The 21,282-nt window shown below is 37.2% G+C and overlaps 1 protein-coding gene across 1 annotated transcript in view; it reads left to right on the top strand.

Moving 5' to 3' along the window:
- LOC124775462 (ATP-binding cassette sub-family C member 5-like) overlaps window positions 1-21,282 on the top strand; it is a 375,967-nt gene that overhangs the window by 325,774 nt on the left and 28,911 nt on the right. The window contains exon 20 of the mRNA XM_047250294.1: window positions 7,250-7,433. Coding sequence (XP_047106250.1) covers window positions 7,250-7,433 — 184 coding nt within the window. The remainder of the gene's footprint in view (window positions 1-7,249; window positions 7,434-21,282) is intronic.

Here is a 21,282-nt window from a genome sequence, read left to right on the forward strand (position 1 = left end):
AGATTTTGCTATAGTCTGCAGATGCCGGAAGCAATTTCTGCAACTGTGCCACATCATTGAGTGATGAATGAAGAAATCTCAGTGTAGCCAGAGGGGAGAAAGCATTTCACTGCCAGAGTCATATTATGAATAAAGTATTTGTTACTGGTCTATAATTAATTGTTGATCAAGCCATTGCAATATGAGTATCTGGTTGCAAATATGTCACAAAGTACACTATTCTTCCCTGTACTCTTTATGATTTTATGTTGTTATTGCATTTTTTGTTGCTTCCACCAAATTTCTCCATCTTCCCCTGCCTCACTTTCCCTTCTCAGTTCCTTTTTTTCCAAGTCCTTGTTTAATGACTGTCCTTTATATAATCCCTGCCATCTCATGTTTCCAAGCCTTGTCTATTACAGTGGTTCTCTTTCTCTCTCTCTAACTTTTTCCTCAAATAGCAGGTTCCATGACTATATTTTACAACTCAAAGCTAACTAAATAATAATAACAATAATAATAATAATTTCAGTTCCTTTTACATAGCTGTCATAAAATATAGTCCAGTTTTCTGCTAATATATAAATATAGTTCCTGCATCTATATTACACAGTGTTACATGAAGAACTGTCCCATCTCATACAAGTTATATACAAAACTGGAGAGCACCCAACAGACTTTAAAAATGTATCGCACTTCCAGTATCAAAAAAGCATTTGCAAACATAGGTGAACAATACAGGACCTTCAATTTGGTAACATATGACTCAAAGATCTTGACCTCTATCATTTTATGATGGATAGAAGCCAGGATACACATAGTGTTCACAGACAACCAGTTTTGCCATAGAAGAGGCGTAGACACTTGAGGAGCAATACTCAGCTTATATTAATTTTTGAGAAAAGACTAATGAAGTGGCAAGACACATATATTGCATCATCAACTTAGAAGAAGCATATGACAGGGAAGACTGGCGACAGTTTTTTAAAGTGTGTAGAACATAAAGTAGGAGCTACTGTTAAGTAGGGTGTACAACAGGGTTGCTTACTCTCTCCTGTCTTGTTCAGCAAACCATTCAGAGGGCAATAGATCAAACTAGGGATGAACTATGAGCTATAGGAAGAATTAAAAGTCATGGAAAGAAAATACAGTCGAAATTCAATTTTATGTTTTTCGATTTTACATTTCTCATTATTCTACACATAAATTCATAGTCCTTGTGAAAAATCCATAAGATAAATGATAAAAAATTCCCAGTTCTATGTTTATTCCTTGTAAGGTTACCTTGATTCTACATTATTACTCAATATCTCACTTGACTTTGTCCTGTTTGCTTCCTGTTGACATTTGATGTGACTGAATGACTTATAAGTGGCACAAAATACAGATGGTTCAGGTTATGGGTAGTGGCAGAGTAAAAGCAATTTTTTAGGCTATTGCACAAGAGGGGAGACTTGAGAGAGGAAATGATTATGTACTCCATGATTGGCACTGCCAGCACAACTTGTAATGTTTAGCTGCATCATGAAATTATGATGCAAGTACTTCTAGGTTGCAGCAGCAATGGAAAAACAGGACAATTTATGTAAAGTGTCCTGGACTGAGCCAATATGTGACAAAGGGACCCATCCACCAAGTTTTCTTGTGCCACTTATAACTCAGTCTTGTCTTTTGTCATGTATTTGCAATGTACTGTATTCAGCAACAATATCATTCATCAACCTTTTAAATTCAAACATTGAGTCTCAAAGAATAGGCTTGGTCAGAATAAAGAAAATGTCACCCATACCCAGCTAGTGAGCTCTTGTTGGCTGGTGACTTGTTACATCACCTAACAGCCAGCACAGCCACCACACCACTCTAACACATGTAATAAGCTTATAGCTTATGAAACATTCAAAATTTCTAAAGTACTGGGTTATAAACAGGCACAGAAGCTATAAATCAATGTTGGTGCAAGAATTTCATTCTTCTCCTCCTAGGTAGCAACTTTATCAACACTCATAACTGACATAACCAAATCGTAAATCCATAAACAAACAAGAAGGGAATTTACAAAATTTTATGGCACATAATAGACCTATTAGGGAAAAAAGTGGGTTTTGCCACTACTAATACTGTAGGGTACCATGCATACTTGAAAAGATTATCATTTTTGCTAATGATGTACAAGGAAATTGAGTCATTTCCCAACACACAACTGCCACAAATTATACCTTAAAACATGAAGTTTTGAGGGTTCTTTCGCTTTATGTTCACCTGGAAAGTAGCACAAACTTATAGCCTATATACTGAAATAAACCAAAAACTGTGAAATGCAGTGAGTGCTGCCGGATTACATCTTTGATGTTTGTTTTCCACTTGCAACCAATAGCTTTATAGCATGGTTATGATGCTAATGCAGTGGCTTCTAGCATATAGAGTGATAAAATGCAAGCCAAGCTTACTTGGTGGCTTGTCCCAAAGTATGGCCGATGTGGTCAGTTTACAGTCAATCGAATGACAATGGCTTCCACTTAGTTTTAATTTATATATTTATACCTCATACACCCATCACTAACATGCATTAATTTTACTTACTGTACTTACTGTAGTTCTGCTCAGAAACAGTCGACAGAATCCAAAACATATTGTGCCTCTACCGATTGCAGCCAATGTAGGCTACTCCATTTGCCTTGTGCAGCACCACATGAACAGAATGTCTTCAGTGAACTGTTGTGCAATGGCTTGTTTGACTTCGCTGCAGTCCTCAGTGGTGTTCAATGCATTGTGATGGCAGACAGATTGTTATAATGTAATGGATTGCTGGGACAGAGAAACATTGAAATTACAGCAGGCTTAACTTTATTTCATATTCACTGGTTTACATAAGTGTCACATGTGAATAACAACTTGTTTGTATATATGAGATCTGTTCAAAAATTCTGGAACATTTGTAATTTTGTGCTAATGGTGTGTTGGAGCGAAATGCGGGTAGCAACCTGTAGTGATTCGAGAATGTTGGTGTAAATTCTAGAACCACTTGGCCATCTACCATCTCAAACACATCATATTTTAGAAGTGAGTGTGGGATGATAGAATCCTACCTACTGTGTGTCACATGTTTGTGTGTGTAGGTTTGAAATTCAGTCGTGAGAAGAATGTAGACACGGCAGTCAAACGGCAATGACAAGTATTTGTCGGGCGATCCATGGAAGTTTTAGTGAAAGCGTACAGAAGGACCATGGAGCTTCTATGTTATTCTGTGCTAATTGTGTCAGTGACCATTGTTATAATAATGAGAACAGTTGAGAAGGTACCCTTGTGAAAAACTTTTGTCTTAGCCTTGTTGAAGGGAAGACGTGTATTATGGTTCATGTTGAGAATGGACATGGTGCTTAAGCCACCTTTCTCTTATATGTAAATTAGTTTTTTTCTGATGTATAGAGACATGAGAGACTTACAAAGCAGTATATGTTTATGTGAAGAGTGAGAGTTTTAATATATCTGAAGTTTAATATACATCATTAATTGAAGGAAATGAAAATTTGTATGTCAACTTATTTTTATAAGTAGAAAGTGACTTAAGAAATTCCTGTACCTAGCAACATACTTTGGAGAAGAAGAGAAGAGAGAGTTTGCAGCAGCAGGCTAGCCAGCAAAGGAGTTCGGTCAAACATCTCAAGTAAGTCATCTCGTAAAAGAAGTGGAAGTTAGTTTATCTACTTCACACGTAAATCGTCATCCAAAGCCATTAGAATCCCTGCAAACGTCTATGTTTAATGTTTAACTGCCTGAAGTTTCATTGTTGTGGGTCTGTTAGTTATTGTTCAGTGCTATATTGAGTAGAGCGTTCTGTTGCATAGTTTACTAATTTCAAGATGGCGGAGTTAGAGGAGCAATGCATCTGCATCACATTTTGCATGAAACTCAAGAAAATATTTAGCAAGACACACCAAATGATGCAGGAGGCCTACACCGTAAGTGCTTACACCATCCTCAGTGTGACAAATGGTTCACATGGTTTAAAAATGGCTAGACGGACATTAAACATGACCCTTGTTCAGGACACCCTTTGATGTCCACTGATAACATTCATGTCAGGAATGCCAACAGAACTGTGCATGCCAAACTAAGACTGGCTGTCCAAGAGAATGCAGAAGAATGTAACATTTCAATTGGTTTATGTCATGAAATCCTGACACAACATCTCTGAATGCATCACGTTGCCGCCAAGTTCGTCCCACAGCTCAAGGGCCATGACTATAAAGACCTTCACCTCACAGTCTGTGAAGAGTTTCTGGATCATACAGATGAGAATGAGATGTTCCTTAAGAGAGTTGTAACTGCTGATGAAATGTGGGTCTATGGTTATGATGTTCAGACCAAGGCTCAATCTTCGCAATTGATCAGGAAAGTTTCTCCAAGATCAAAAAAAGCTGGTCAGGTCAGGTCAAATGTCAGAGTCATTCTGATAGTTTTCCTAGACTTTGAAAAATTAGTTCATCATGAATTTGTGCCACAGGGACAAACTGTTAGTCGATAGTACTATTGGGATGTGTTGTGACACCTGCAAGAATATGTGAGAAGAAAATGGCCTGAAGTGTGGCGAGACAATTCATGGCCTTTGCCTCACAATAATGCATCCACACATTCATCCATGTTGGTGCATGACTGTTGCACAAAAAACAAAATCACTGGGCAGCCTCATCCTTGTACTCTCCAGACCTGGGGCCTGTGAACTTTTTTTTTTAATTTCCGAAGTTGGAAACCATATTGAAAGGATGAAGATTTGCAATGATAGATGAGATAAAAGAAAATTTGCTGACTGCACGTCACATGATCCAGAAAGAGGTGTACCAAGACTGCTTCTGAAAGTGGAAACAGCATTGGCAGTGGTGTATCAATTGTGGTGGAGAGTATTTAGATGGAGACCATGCACAATATGTAAAATGTAAGTGTATAAAAATTTTTTGGCAAAAGTTCTAGAATTTTTTGAACAGCCCTCACACGTGTTTTCACGAAACTTGCTGTGTTCACACTATAGCAAGTGACAAGCTCAGAGTGTAATGGCACATGTTGGTAATGCTTAAGAGTGCTCCACTTCAGCTACATGGGACAATGAACAAGGAAAAGTTTGCAAGAAATACACTAGAGGTCACTGTACTCACATCACCAGCATATGCTACACTGCTATTAGCTGCAGAAGGAAAACACACACCCCACATGTTCTGACGCCTTTCACCATACTTAACAGTTTTCAGTTTAATTCACCATGTTCATCAATTTTTGCTTTTTTCTGGGTGATCACAAAGGAAAGATCTCTCAAAAACGCATGTTTTGATGTATAATTTGTGGTCATAGCATGTCAGAAAATAGCTCAATTATGTTGTGCCCAGATACCAATTCCAATTTTTTCACAGTTTTTACTTGCTGTTATACATCTGTGGTTTTTTTACGAACTGAGGAAATTCATTACCACAAATTATTGTATAAATATTGTATTGTACGTTACATTTCCTTAACTTATTCAGGTTTTATACAATGTGTTGGAGAGGATTACAATTGTTAATCACATATGCCAATTACATATGTTTTCATGCCAATTACGTATGTTTTTGTTCACATTTAAGGGTTTTAACATTTTCCTCAAGTCTGTATTTTCCTCAAGTATGCATTTTCCTCAATTTTATGTTTCTAAGTCTGGACCACATGAAGGTGTAAAATAGGGATTTCACTGTAGACATGCTGAGATTTGCTGATGATATCACAGTGCTAAGTGAAGATGAAGAACAATTAAAAATGATGCTAGCCCAGATGGAAACCACCCTCAGCTCTTACTATAATATGAAAATTAATAAAGGTAAAACAAAAATCTTAGTGATAAGCACACTGAACACCTCTGACCAATGTTCACTTAACAATGACTGACTAGAGACTGCCGAATCCTTTGCCTAACTAAGGAGAAAAATTACGTCAGACAGAAGGTCAAGGAAGGATATTGCAAGCCATATCCCCCAGGCAAAGTCTGCTTTTAACAAGAGAAGAAACCTTTTAATGTCCAGCTGCACAGACAAACATTTAAGAAAAAACCTAATAAAGACATTTGTGTGGAGTGTACTGCTGTATGGAAGTGAAACACTCAGAGCAGCAGAAAAACATGAAATAACAGCCTTCAAGTTTTGGTGCTGCCACAGAATGCTCAAGATTTCCTGGGTACACAAGATATCATGTGAAGACATGCTCTGCAGATTGGAGGAAGAGAAGCTTTGGCTCCTGAAGTTAATCAAATGCAGAAGGGACACATAGTTTGTCCATCTACTGAGACTTGATGGTATCATGAAAAGTATGATTGAAGGGACAGTAGATGGGAAAAATATGAAGAGGCAGACTGAGTAGAATATATGAACCAGATCATGGAGGATGCTAGCTGCACCACCTGCAACACTCTCAAGAGGAATGCTGAATACAGAAATGCATGGCAAACTTCTGCTAACCAAATTGATGGTTGAGGAGCTAAGAAGATTACACACTGCTCAGCACAGCTAATTTCTGTCTCCATTCCTAATTACAAATGTCTCCCAATAAAACAAGAAAAAAACATAAACACTGATTATTGTTAAAAAAAAAGGGGGAAAAAATACAAAGACAAGCATCAACGGAGCTCATCCTCACAACATATTTTATCTGTGCAACCAGTCTACAATATGCAGTGGATGAACCCCAGTCAGCCATGATGTTTTCTCAACACACAGGGAATAAAAAAGAAAAAACAACAACTAGAAGCAAATCTTTATGAAAGAAAAATTATATACATTAAATAGTAGTGCATTAAAACACAGTATCTATCAATTTCACCATGAATATACAAAGCACAGCAAAATGTAACATTACCTGTGATTGTGCCAGTGATAGTAGTATAAATTTTGTGTCAACAGTTTTGTGGCACTACACAAACGATATCAGTGTTAAATTTTCATTTAATTCATTTAATTGGCCAGACTATCTATTGCATGAGTTTTCTGCCTAACAAGTTAAAAAGTTTCGTTTTTTTTCACAGTTTTTCCTCTCCCTTTTCTCCAATGTTGGAGACCCATCATTTTGAAAGTTTTGAAGTCCTGTAACTTTTATTTTTAGAAGTGTGTCTTTTGGTCATTTGTTATCTGATAAACAGATATTATTTCTGTCTTATTTTGCTACACTTTCATTTTGGATTGTTTATTTTGTTAAGAAGCAGTTTGTGTAACAGACTTTTCAACAATGATTTAACCCTAAATATTTTGTCACATAGGCATTTTTGGCTACCCTGATGCTGGAAGAAAGTCCATAGGAGCAGCTCTGTATCGTCTGGTAGAATTATCTGAAGGACGCATCTTCATTGGAGGAGTGAACATTGAAAAAATTCCTCTGAGTGTTCTCAGATCCAAAATCGCAGTTGTACCACACAACCCTATTCTGTTCAGGGGAACTATAAGGTAGATTGACTAAAGATTGACTAAATGTAATATTTGTTATTCTAAAGCTGTTTTTAAATCTCTAAAATATTATATCCATTGTAAAATATTGTTTGTCACATATTGTTATTCAGTTAAACTATTCCCAAAACTCACCAGCTATTACATCCCCATCACTCTCTCTTATTTTCCATTATATGCTGAGAAAAATATGTAACACTTTTTTTCAAAATTTTGTCATAATTTACCCATTCATCTTTCTCTTCATATAAGATTCTTTTGAGTCTGAAACAAAACAAGACCATCAGAGATGACAGTACACAACAAAATAGGATTTAAAATTACAAAGTACTGGTAGTTTATCTCTCTTATTGTACATTGCCATAACTGAGTGAACCACAAAAATGTAAAACCCCTGTGTTGAATTTTCTAAATAATAGAAAGCAAAAATATATTCTGCAAATGTTGAATCTGTCTTTCCTGTTCTCCAGCTTCTCTCATGTTCTGACAGCTTAACTGCCACAGCTCTGGCATCTTGACCAACAAATACTTTTCCACAGTACTTGCAATTGCTATGCAATAATATTTAGCTGCATTGTTGGTATTGAAGAATGCAGGTCTGTAGTCGTGACATTTAACATTTTTGCAAGACTACCTAAAATTTTTCTAATAACTGGAATTGTGCATCCATTTTTGTCACTACTTACTCATTCCTGTAAGCCTGTGTACAGAAGTGGTATATATAAGTTTTATGCCTTTTCTTTTTTCATAGACTGTCATCAATTAGCTCAGCGCTACAGCCATTACTGAAAGTGATGAGTTTGATTGTCCACGAGTCTTTCTAAAAGGCAGAACATGTATTAGGCAATGCACTGAGGAGCGGGTACTGCATGTTTGTGATTTTGTGGGTGCTGGGAGTTTGCAGAGATTGGTAGCAGTTGTAATTTCTAACTGAGTGTTTTGTAACAAATGTATCAGGGCTTTACCAAACTTCTGCTCTAGAATTACTAGACTTGACTATTGTTTCACTGACTTGTATAAAAGTTATGCAAATTCAGCTATACTGTCAGCTGATTTACTGTCAGTTATTGGTATTAATGCCTGTGCAATGTCACCGAGAGATTGGTGTTTGAAATATGCTCACAAAATATCTAAGCATCAAACTGAAAAATCACTTGAGAGATTTACAAAATTACAAATAATGAATTTAATAGTTACATGTAATTAAAGTGATTGATTGCCAGACATTTAACATTTCCACCTACTTATGTGCAGTACATTATATTTATTTCTTGCATTTGATATATTTGTTTTAGCAACATGAGCTCTCTGTCAACAACTGAATTATGTCCAAAGAACTTATGAAAGTCTCAAACGTTACTTGCTAAGTCTTATGTCTACTGTAGACTGCTCCAGCTTGTGTCCTATTCAGGACCATTTGAGAGGGTATGTATGCAGGTGGGCAGGGTTGGGCAAACAGCTGATGCATGGGCAGTCTTACAGTGGGACCTCAGTACACATGATCATACTCCATTGGGTAAATGCAGGCATCCAGGTGTGGTCAAGCAGGTCACACATGCACAAGACACTTGCAGTCATGCCATCTTGAAGTTGACCAACACTACCTGCCACTGCCCGCAAGCATACTTCAGGGTGGGCACAGGTGCACAGTGTACCAAAACAATACCAACAAATTTTGAGACCCTGTAGAGGATAAGTAATGAAATAAACTGAAAACTGAAACTCGTGTCCAGAAATGTGATCGAACAGTGCAACAAAGCACTGTAATGATAGGTGCCAACGTCTGCTGCTGTCCCATTGCTGTGGCACCAGATATAAGTATTATAAACTCCTCAACTACCTGAGTGATGCTATCCAAATGCGTCATTCTCAGCAAGAATCTTACCCTACACAATATTAGCAACACAAATGAGATTATCATCTATTGAGACATGCCAAGCAATATGACAGAGCATTATAAAGAGGCAATAAATATTTCATTTAGAACAACTGAAAACTAAATGAGAATCTCGTCAGTGTTGCTGCTCTTGTGTAGAAAGTAAGATTCCCACTGCCACATTTGGAATATGTGCCTCAGAAAGTTAAGAAGTTTCTCAGTAAAATCTTCTGGCTGCCTGTGTTATTGAAGTACTTTGTTGAAAAGAGAGACACAAACCTATGGCACTAATCGATACTTCTTTGAAATTTTATCCATGGTATGTTTTAAGTCTCCGCATTTTCCAGAGTATTTAACTGCATTATCTGTTTAGAGAGAGGTACCCTAACTTTCTTTTTATCTTGTACAAAAGGTAATATCTCTAGTTTCTGGTGAAATTGTAGTTTGCAGATTATTCTCCAATGTGATTCAATAACACACATTATATTTACCCAAATGAGACTTTCTACCAACTTCTCTATTAGATGTGTGCTGTGTGTAATGAGTGACTGTGAGATTCATATCTGCATCATAACAGAGCAGCCTGTGCCATATGGATCCTTCCCACCAACACCAGCTTTTCTGAACTGCGCAGGTGGGAACTTTCCCTGCAATACATCCTACATTCCTGTAACCCTCCTGGCCTCAACCTTTGTTAGTCACTGTCCTCACCCACCCAGCCCCCTCCCTGTTCCCATTCCAGCACTACACACCTGTCATTTCACCTTTTACACCCAGTCTTTTAATTTCTTTTATTTTTATTTTTATTCCTCTCCTATCCGCTACTTACCCCCTCCCCCCTCCGCACATTCTCTCCTACCCTCCATCTAAACTGCAGCACTTCACTGTCCACCATACCCACCATACTATCCCTCTCTCTCCATGCCCCAGCCTCCTCCTCCCCACAACCAGTCACCACTCCCACCATGCACTGGTGCTGCTGCTCGCAGTGTGGTTTAAGTTCTCTGAGTCTGCAGACGTGTGTGCAAGTTGCGTTTGTGTGTGTGTGTGTGTGTGTGTGTGTGTGTGTGTGTGTGTGTGTGTGTGTGTGTGTGTACACGCGCGCGCATGTGTGTATGTCTGTCTATTGCTGACAAAGGCCTTTTGGCCAAAAGCTATAATTGTGTGAATACTTTTGTTGTACCTATCGCAACTCAGCATCTCCGCTATATGGTGAGTAGCAACTTCCCTTCTCTAATTTTGTTACATTCCATCCTGGATTTTCCATTGTTTGATTAATCTACATTTTCTTTTACATATATACAAGTTCCCCCATGTTTTGATTCCATTCTGCAAAAGCAGTTTGCAAGGTTAAACTGCAATATTTTTAAGTATTGTAAATACTCGTTTTGTAACCAATGCTCACAAAAACATAATATTGAAACATCTTTCCATTCCCTATTAAGGAGTATATTTATTTTATCAACTTTGTTTGTTAATTACTGTACATTCTGGTGTACAATCTTCAATGTGTTGTTGCAATTTAATTCTGCATCACATTTTTTGTGATACAGTCTACTTCACTACAAAATGTCTTTCACCCTTTTTATAAGACGTCACATCTTTCTTTATGACCCTTCTATCCAAAGTACTTTGGACTGCTTCTACACTATGCCTGTTGTGACTCAAATTTGCTAAATAACAGGTTTCTTCAACCAAAAATTGTTTCCCACTGTGATTTAAATGGAGGCTATGGTTGTTATGCATGGATCTGTCTAATGTGCTTACACTTATTAAGTTCACATACAGAAATTTTTGCATACTTCATGTATCTCTACGTTTACTCTTCCTATTCATTTGTTTACACATGACCAGGGAGGTAGGTCGTATCTGTGTGGTTGATTTACAACAGCTACATTTGTGTTGCCTAATTTGGGTAGCACACTTTCATGAACAGTGATGAGTTCACTATCTTTATATCTGGGAACATCATTTGCAACTGCACAAATTATGACACTGTCTTCTGAGTCAAGGTTTTCATACAAATTCACCACTGTTTTTGTCACTTCTTCAATGGCTGCTACTGGTTTGACAGAGGCTTGGACACTTGCATTAGTTTGTGTATCTGCCACCTTTTCTGCTATCTGACATCCACAATTATTGTCAAAACTAAGATTTTCATTCTTTTTTGCACACTTCAGGCCAGTCAACTGATTTTTTATCACATTTCTTTGTTGTGTGAAAAATTTACCGTGCACAGCTGTTGTTGTTTGTAATTGTCATCTGGACTCATATGTTTATGAGTGACGTTGTTTGTAGAATCATGTTTGTCATTATAACTATTTGATGCGCTTACTTTTATATTTCCAAGTTTTGTGCTGGTTTCCAAAGTCGTTCTTCCTTTGTTTATATCATTGGTAGCTGATATTTGTTTAAGATTCAGTCGAAGCTCTCTTGAGTTTTACAACCAGGATGTTGCAGCTGTTTCTCCAATAAGGCTACAGTCATTTTAAGTTCATGGATATCACTGTTTTTTGTAGTTAAAATGAGATGAAAATCTTCAAAGTGTTTACATATGGATGTCACTGAATTTACATTTGCCATGGTTTTTTCACTAGATTTTGATCTTGTAATGATCTCGTTTGCATTTTTTGCTTTAACTTCACAGCAGTCACATTTACCAGGTTGAACCATGAAACTTTTTTGCCCTGAATACATAGAGTCACTCTTTTTTATGTTTCTCGCAGAACTCGATTTTTGTGTACCTTTTTTTCACCACCATCTTACTTATGTTTTGGAGCAGTAGTAGTTGTCAATGAAAATACATTATATCAACATTTTAACTCCCAACACAGTAAAATTCCATTTATAATGGAACAAGGATACTCTTAAATCAATTTATTTGATCTTAGTATGAGGGGGTACCCAAAAAAAAATTGAATTTTTTTAGAGCTACATATTTTCAAATTGTTTACAAAACAATGTTATCCCTACAGAATACTCTCCATTATGACTAATATATTTGTATCACTGGTGCTTACACTGTTTGAAACATTTTTGTTGTCATCTTTAGAAATAGCTGACAGCTCCTTCTTCATTTTTTTCTGGACTTCTTCAATGTTATCAAATCAGTGTGCTTTCATACCCTTTTCATGTGAGGAAATAAAAAAAAGTCACACAAAGCCAGATCAGGCATTAAGTGCATGGGGTAGTGGAACCAAACCATTTTTAGCCAAAAACTGTCTAAGAGAGATGGTGTGTGTGCAGGTACATTGTAATGGTGGAAGAACCTGTCTCCTGTCTGCCACAAATTAGGTCTTTTTTTACTTACACTATTGCACAGTCTTCTTAAAACTTCCTAATAAGAGGTTTGATTGACATTCTGACCTGTGGGAAAAAACTCTGAATGAACTATGCCCTTGGTATCAAAAAAGCAAATCAGCATTGTTTTGATGTTTGATTTCACTTGATGACTTTTTTTGGATAGGGTCTTCCATTGGCTTGACTGCTGCTTTTTTTCTGGGTTGTAACCATAGCACCATGACTCATCACTAGTAATGACCTTTGACAGAAAATCTGGTCAGTTTCAAGCTGTTGTTTCAAAGCAAAATGTGTTTCAACTTGATGTTCCTTTTGATTGTTGGTCAGAACCTGAGGAACTTGGCAGCAAACCTTTTCATTCCCAAATCTTCCATTAAAATTCGCTGAACCAAGCTCCAAGATAATGCAATAATCTCTGACAGTTGGTTTGTTGTCTGTCAATGGTCTGTGAGCACAAGCTCTTGAATTTTCACAATATTTTCATCAATTCTGGCAGCTGATGGATGTCCAGAATGAGGTTTGTTATCAATCAATGTATCGTCATTTTTAAGTCAAGAAAATCTCTCATTCACTTGAGTTTTTCCCACAACATCATCTTGGTAAGCTGTTTTCAGCATTAAAACAGATTCAGCAGCCTTTTTCCAAGTAGAAAACAAAATTTCAGTGCTGCACATTGTTCACTTAAACTTGCCATCATAAAAAATGAAACAAGAACAAAACAATGCTAGCAAAAACAGTCACTGCAGATGAACAGAACAAACCAGGTCAACAAAAAAGGTGGCACTGAACTGAGCAATGAGTTGCACTATACACGTGTAATGGCAGAAATGCGTACTACACAAGCTCCATCCACGACAATGTTATTTCGTGGTTTTTTTTTTTTTTTTTACCCCCTCCTACAGACACTAGGAATAGAAAAGTCATTGCAATATCAATAAAAAATCAATAAAAAGATATTAAATGCATGTCTACATCCAGAATATTTATAATATTTTTAATCCCTTAATCACATATATTCATAAGAAAGATGATGCTACCCTACATGGTGATTATCAGTCCATCTCATTAACCCCAAACCATGTATAATAACTTTATTCACTACTATATTGACCAGTAGTTAGATTAAAACAACCTGCTCTATTCCACACAAATGGTTTCTAACCCGATTTTTCTACTGTCAAAGCATCTGAGAGTACAGAATGAAAAATATATGATTGTTTTGAGAACAAAGACCATTAACTGTGTGATGCTGTTTGATGTAAAGTATGATTTATGTATGGACCCCACAATGTCATAATCACAACGCTCTGTGAAGTATGAGTGAATGCTCTTCATCTGTTTAACTGAGAGGATACTGTTTGTGCATGCAAATAATCAGCAACTAGATTGCTTACCAGTTAAAAATTATGTGCCACACACAGTTGTTCTTAGATGCTGTTTCTATAGTTCAGACAGTACTATTTACAGATGACATAACATTATTCAAGATCAGTGTCAGTTTAAGGCATAAGCAACACAAGGTTGTGTTGCAGCTGGGGCACCAAGTTGAGAGAGATGCCACAACTTTAAGATTTCTATACAAGATGTATCACAATTAGCAGTAGTCACTTGAGGCACCAAGCTGAGAATGGTATCAGGGGCACCCAAGAGCAAGATTTGTGTACAGTACTTATCACAATTATTTGTGCAAACTGACAAGAGTGACAGCATACAAGCAAAAAGGGTAGAAAGGGATGCACTAAATGATAAGTTGCTTGTGTAGAAAAATGTTCTCAAATCAACTCTGTTCAAGAAGTCAACCTAGATGACTGGAAACATACACCTAAACAGCAATAACTAGGTTTAGCAACTGATTTCAGCATAAGGTATTAATGCTAAATATCAGCAAAAGAGAGTGCATTATATTTTGTTTAAATGTCTCCAATCAGGACATTAAAAAACGTTTAACTTCTTGGGTTTCAAATTGATCAGTGACCTTTACGATTATTCATCAGACTACCTCATGTGATCTTCTGTTCCACAATTTGAAATACAATGTTTGTAAAACTTTATATATTTTGCTTTTCTGAAATACTCATCTAGCTTACAAAATCCTTCTGCAAAGGTAAGCCCACTGACTCAAAAATATTATTTAAGTAGTAAAAATAAGTGTAATTCAATGCAAACACCCATCAAAATGGGACCATGTAATGGTTCCATTCAAAAGTAATTCTAACATGTGTTAAGACATTTGCCTCACAGGGAGATGAGGTGATCAATTCCTATTCCATAGAAAGCAGCCACACACTGACAAATCCACAACCACAGCCACTCTTGCACTTCCTGATCCAAAAATCACACAGTAAAAGGTCTGGGCTGTATGGAGGCTATTGCAGTGTGTCCCAACCAAATTGCTGAAGAGTAGCCTTCATCAGTTTGGTAGTGTGTGGGAAGAGAGTGTTATCATGTGACAAGATGGTCCTGTTGAACAGCATTCCTGGGTGTTTTGACATTATGGTTCGTCACAGTTTCTGCAAAGTATTTTCATAGCACTACACACTGATTGTGGCTCCATGCTCAAAGAACTTGACAATCAGAAGGCCCCTGCAGCTGGTGATCATCATGTCCTTACGGGAACTTGTGTGAAGAGCTTTGGATTTCTTTGGTGGGGGAGATGTAAGATGACTTCACTTTTGGCTTTGTCATTTGCACTGGGGCTGTAGAAATGTTGTCAGATGGAATCATCCTGTTGCACAATAATGCTCACCCCCACACTGCCAACTTCATGAAGGCTACACTTCAGTGATTTGGATGGGAAACACGACAACATCCTCTGTACAGGCCAGGTCTTTCATTATGTGATTTTCACATCTTTGGTGAATGCCAGGTCTTTGACTATGTTATTTTCACATCTTTGGTGAACTGAAGAAAGTCATGAGTGGGTGCCAGTTTGAGGCAGACAAGGAAGTGCAAGAGTGAGTGTAGCTGTGCAGCTGTTAGTGGGTGATTGCACTCTACAAAACAGGAACTGATCATCTTGTCTTCCATTGGGCTAAATATCTTACTGCTTGTGGTGATTACTTTTGAATGGAACTGTCCAATTGTGGCAGGTATTTGGTTTTCATTAGACTGCTCCTCATATTCATCCCATGGTATACAATTTTCAAATCATTTGATTTATTGTACAGGAAAAAATTCCCTTGTATGAATTGAAAAATTGTCATCTGTGAGCAATCTTTCCAGTAAACTTAGCTCCTTTTGAATACGATCAGGTCTTTTAGTTTATTATGAATACCATACACTCTGATCGCTCTGATGTTTAGAAACAGTTACAAGTGGTCCATCCAATCCCTCCATATAAAGATTATGACATGACTAGTTCAAACTAATAAGCATAGGCTATCTTCTGAATGTCCATGTTTATGGTAACTGATAAAATACACAGGGTAAGGGCACAGTCTACCGTAATAGTCATGACGCCCCATCTCTTTTTTGTTACCCAATGCAACTGCAGCATGTCAGGCAGCCAGGAAGTTACACTATTGAGTTCAGCAAGATCTTGTGAAAGCATAAACAGATCATAATTGTTTATATTTGTCTGTAGAACACTTTTTTACCAATGGGAGTATCTGTAGAACAATAAATTGCACCAACAGCAACAAGAATATACCATACTTGCATTTTTTTAGGTTTCCAAACAACACTAAGAGGTGTGAACTGCTACTTTACACAAAAGTTTATTTACAATTTCTGGAGAATGTTGTGTTCTTTAAGAACACAAAAATTGCTAGTACACAGCAGAAGACCTGACCTTTTGCAGAAAGGCATTGTATATCTACTCAAAAATGTAAATTTTTCTTCACTACAGTTCCAGTGAAATCAGTGAATATGGAACATAGGATACATGTAAAGAATCCATTACCTCCATTATTTAATGTAGCAGAAAGGCTACCACAACTGTAGGTGAAGGAAAAACCTCACAGATGTGATAATAAAAGAATAAAAGCAATAAAACTGTTTCCCAACACAGAAGAAATCAATTTCACAACTGTTTCTGCATCTGAGCCATAAATGGCAAGAATCTTCATCACATACACTTTTGAAGCAACAGTAATACATTTACAAAAATATTAACATATTATAAAATAGAGTGAAGTGTAAGACTATGTGAAACATTAGGCTCCATACAAAGTTCTTATGTGTCAAGGAAAGTGCCTATCATAATAAGAACAGACAACAAAAGAAATATAGTCTTATGCATGAAATATCAGTATGTGTTTATATTCTCTTGTTTTCAGTAGAGTAAGCTGCAATTATACACGTAGTTGAAAGTATTTCTTCATAATTAAGTTGTAGCTTATGTTACTGAATCATGGAGATTCAGCTGTTTTTAAATGTATTTCATGATCATTCATATCTCTTGATAAATTACTAATGCTTCAAATGATAAAACGTAATAACTGTTAAGCAAATTAACAAGATAAATAATTAAAAACAAACCTTTATTATATGGCTGCTTTCTGCCACTTGGGGTGTTAGTGTTGCACCAACTGTCAGACATTAACTTTATTTGTAGCTTATATGTACCTTCTGATTTAATTTTTTGTCAAGATTTAGTGCTAAGAACTTCACATGGTTTGTTTCTGTGATCTGATCACTGCAAGCTATCTGTTCTAGTTATTTACATCCAAGTGTCATCATCTGTGTTTTGTGATATTCTGTTTTAGTCCATTCTGATAGGTTCAGCATTCAAGCTTTTATTAAGCATTTTCATCACTTTCTGAAATTTATCAGGGATCTCATTTTCAACTACAAATGGTGTGCCATCTGCGAATAACATACATGAACATCTATAATAACTGCTAGATCATTTACATACAACAGGAACAGATAGGACCCCAATATTGAACCCTGTGGTACTCCTTGCAGAACTGTTTTCCCATTAGAAGGGGAACTGTTTGCATTTGATATGATAATTATCCATCAGTGCCTATCTGTTAAGTGTGCACTGAACCACTGTAAAGCTTTTTTCCTGATTCCATATGTATGTAAGTTGTGGAGAAGTAAGGAGTGGTTCACTGAATCACATGCTTTTGACAGGTAATAGAATATCCCTTTGACTTTTTGTCTGTATCAAAACTGGGGCATATTTTCTAGTAAACTCTTATGGCATTTACAGTACATTTTCCTTGCTGAGAACCATACTGAGCATCAGTTCATCATTATATGCAAAGAGTTCTGTACTGCAAAACAGAAAAAGTCTCCAGAATTACACACAGGGAATTATGTGATGCTGACTGAATAACATTTCATCTTCTGCCTAATGTGTCACTGGATATGAGTACTGAAGATGCATATGGTTAGCACAAAAGACTGAAGTGCAATCCTCTGTGTTGGTTATTGCAAGTGCAGACAACTATTCCCCTTCGTGATATAAATTTCTTGGCGATACTTATTTCAACAAACTCCTTGGAATACGTACCAAGCAAATACATACATATTATAAAAATGGATCTACATATATATGTATGTACAGCCCACATCTCCTCCTAAAACACAGGACCGATTTTAACCAAACTTGGTACACACATCACCTACTGTCTGGAAATCATTTGTGTAGGGGTAAACTATCTACATATCAAAGGAGTGGGTGTGGGGGTGGAAAAGCAGAGTAGCCCATGATGCACAACTACCCAGATTTTAGTCATCCAGTATTTGAGAATGAGAGCAGTTAGAGACTTGCAACACCCTTTACACAACCTTAACAAAACTTTTTGTTATTGATGACCCCCCCACAAAATGATGAAAGGAAAAAAGTTCATTGAAACTTCCTGGCATATTAAAACTGTGTGCCTGACCGAGACTCGAACTCAGGACCTATGCCTTTTGCGGGCAAGTGCTCTACCAACTGAGCTACCGAAGCACGACTCACGGCCGGTACTCACAGCTTTACTTCTGGCAGTACCTCGTCTCCTACCTTCCAAACTTTACAGAAGCTCTCCTGCGAACCTTGCAGAACTAGCACTCCTGAAAGAAAGGATATTGCGGAGACATGGCTTAGCCGCAGCCTGGGGGATGTTTCCAGAATGAGATTTTCACTCTGCAGCGGAGTGTGCGTTGATATGAAACTTCCTGGCAGATTAAAACTGTGTGCCTGATCAAGACTCGAACTCGGGACATTTGCCTTTCACGGGCAAGTGCTCTACCAACTGAGCTACCGAAGCATGACTCACAGCCAGTACTCACAGCTTTACTTCTGGCAGTACCTCGTCTCCTACCTTCCAAACTTTACAGAAGCTCTCCTGCGAACCTTGCAGAACTAGCACTCCTGAAAGAAAGGATATTGCGGAGACATGGCTTAGACACAGCCTGGGGGATGTTTCCAGAATGAGATTTTCACTCTGCAGCAGAGTGTGCGCTGATATGAAACTTCCTGGCAGATTAAAACTGTGTGCCCGACCGAGACTCGAACTCGGGACCTATGCCTTTCACGGGCAAGTGCTCTACCAACTGAGCTACCGAAGCACGACTCACGGCCAGTACTCACAGCTTTACTTCTGCCAGTACCTCGTCTCCTACCTTCCAAACTTTACAGAAGCTCTCCTGCGTACCTTGCAGAACTAGCACTCCTGAAAGAAAGGATATTGCGGAGACATGGCTTAGCCACAGCCTGGGGGATGTTTCCAGAATGAGATTTTCACTCTTCAGTGGAGTGTGCGCTGATATGAAACTTCCTGGCAGATTAAAACTGTGTGCCTGACCAAGACTCGAACTCGGGACCTTTGCTTTTCGCGGGCAAGTGCTCTACCAACTGAGCTACCAAAGCACGACTCACGGCCGGTACTCACAGCTTTACTTCTGGCAGTACCTTGTCTCCTACCTTCCAAACTTTACAGAAGCTCTCCTGCGAACCTTGCAGAACTAGCACTCCTGAAAGAAAGGATATTGCAGAGACATGGCTTAGCCACAGCCTGGGGGATGTTTCCAGAATGAGATTTTCACTCTGCAGCGGAGTGTGCGCTGATATGAAACTTCCTGGCAGATTAAAACTGTTTGCCCGACCAAGACTCGAACTTGGTCGGGCACACAGTTTTAATCTGCCAGGAAGTTTCATATCAGCGCACACTCCGCTGCAGAGTGAAAATCTCATTCTAAAAAGTTCATTGCTTACTACATTTTAGCTGTTCTTTTAGTATAACTACTGCATAAAGCATGACGTTTTAATTAATTGCTTATTTATTACTAACTGTATTTGCAACACTTTTGGAGTCAGTATTCACACATACCGTTGAATGTAAAAGAAAAATTGATTCGTGTACAATACACAGTGCAGGAGATATGGCATTAAATTCTGAGATGCATGAAAAACTACTGAATCATGCATGATATTTCAGTTTACTACTTCTTTAATATTGACCAACAATATTACTAATATTAGAATATTGTACTATGATTTTTTGGAGGTAGGGAAGTTAATTTGAAATATTGAGTTTAATATTAGCCTTGAAAGTTAATTTCTGATATCTGCTTTAAATATTCCTGATTGAAATAAATTTAACTCCCTAAAAGACATTTATTGATTGTTAAACAGTTAGTAAGTAAATTTATAAAACTTTTAATCATTTCTGTTGGTGGAAAAGCTTCTGCAGTGGTAAAACAGTGCACAAAAAATTATTACTTGCTTATTAACTGATTTGCATTCCACCATCCAGCATCAGTTTCCCATCAGACCAATGAGAACATTGACTGATGGCATTGCTCAGAGGTCCATGACTGATCTCAAAATTATGCAGTTTGCATAATTACACTGCCCGGATACTGATAGAAAAGATTGGTAAAAGTGATTTCAGGAATGCTGAAATAGAAGTTTGATAAAGTAAATGCCAATTGAATACTAGTAGTATTTGGCTGTGGCCACTAGTAAATTTATCGGCAACTCTCCTTTGCAGCAGTGTGAAAAAGTTCTAAAATGCAATACAATAAATTGAGATACAGCATTAACAGAAGAGGAAAGTAGGTTTCTTGATTCAAATACAACTGTTACCATTAAATTAACATAATTATTTAATCAATAGTAACATTTATGGAACAGCAAGAAGTAACAAACAAGAGAGAGAGAGAGAGAGCAGGAGCACAGATCTTGCTTTTAAACAGTCAAAATAAATTATGGTGACTGCCTTTAGCTTGATTTATAGAGCGTCTTTTATAAAGTTTCGATATATAAACATTTCTCTGGAACATTCTTTGTATGAATGTTAAAAAGTAATTTTTATATTAAATTATGACCCTTTCTCATTAATTTACAGATTTATTTTCACAGAGAAAATTTATTCTTAAGGTCTTTTAGTATTAACTAAACATGTGGGGCATATACTATTAATTATTCAAAAAGCAATATTTCAGACCCTGTTTGCTACACATTTAGCAGACAGTATCAACATAAATTTGCTGAATGTACTTACAAAAATATAGCAATGTATGACACATAGTCTAGGTGATATGATGTCAAATACTGAGATGCATGAAAAACTGGTGTATCATCCAAGATGTTTTAATTTGTTGCTTCTTTATTTGTAACTCTATTTGCAACACATTTCGCAGGCCATAGCCACACATACCACTGGCTGTACCTGCAAAATTATATCACTGTACAGCTTATAGTTCAGGACTTATGATACCATAAACATTGAGCTG

Source organism: Schistocerca piceifrons, chromosome 2 (genome assembly GCF_021461385.2).
Source record: "Schistocerca piceifrons isolate TAMUIC-IGC-003096 chromosome 2, iqSchPice1.1, whole genome shotgun sequence".
NCBI classification, from domain to species: domain Eukaryota; kingdom Metazoa; phylum Arthropoda; class Insecta; order Orthoptera; family Acrididae; genus Schistocerca; species Schistocerca piceifrons.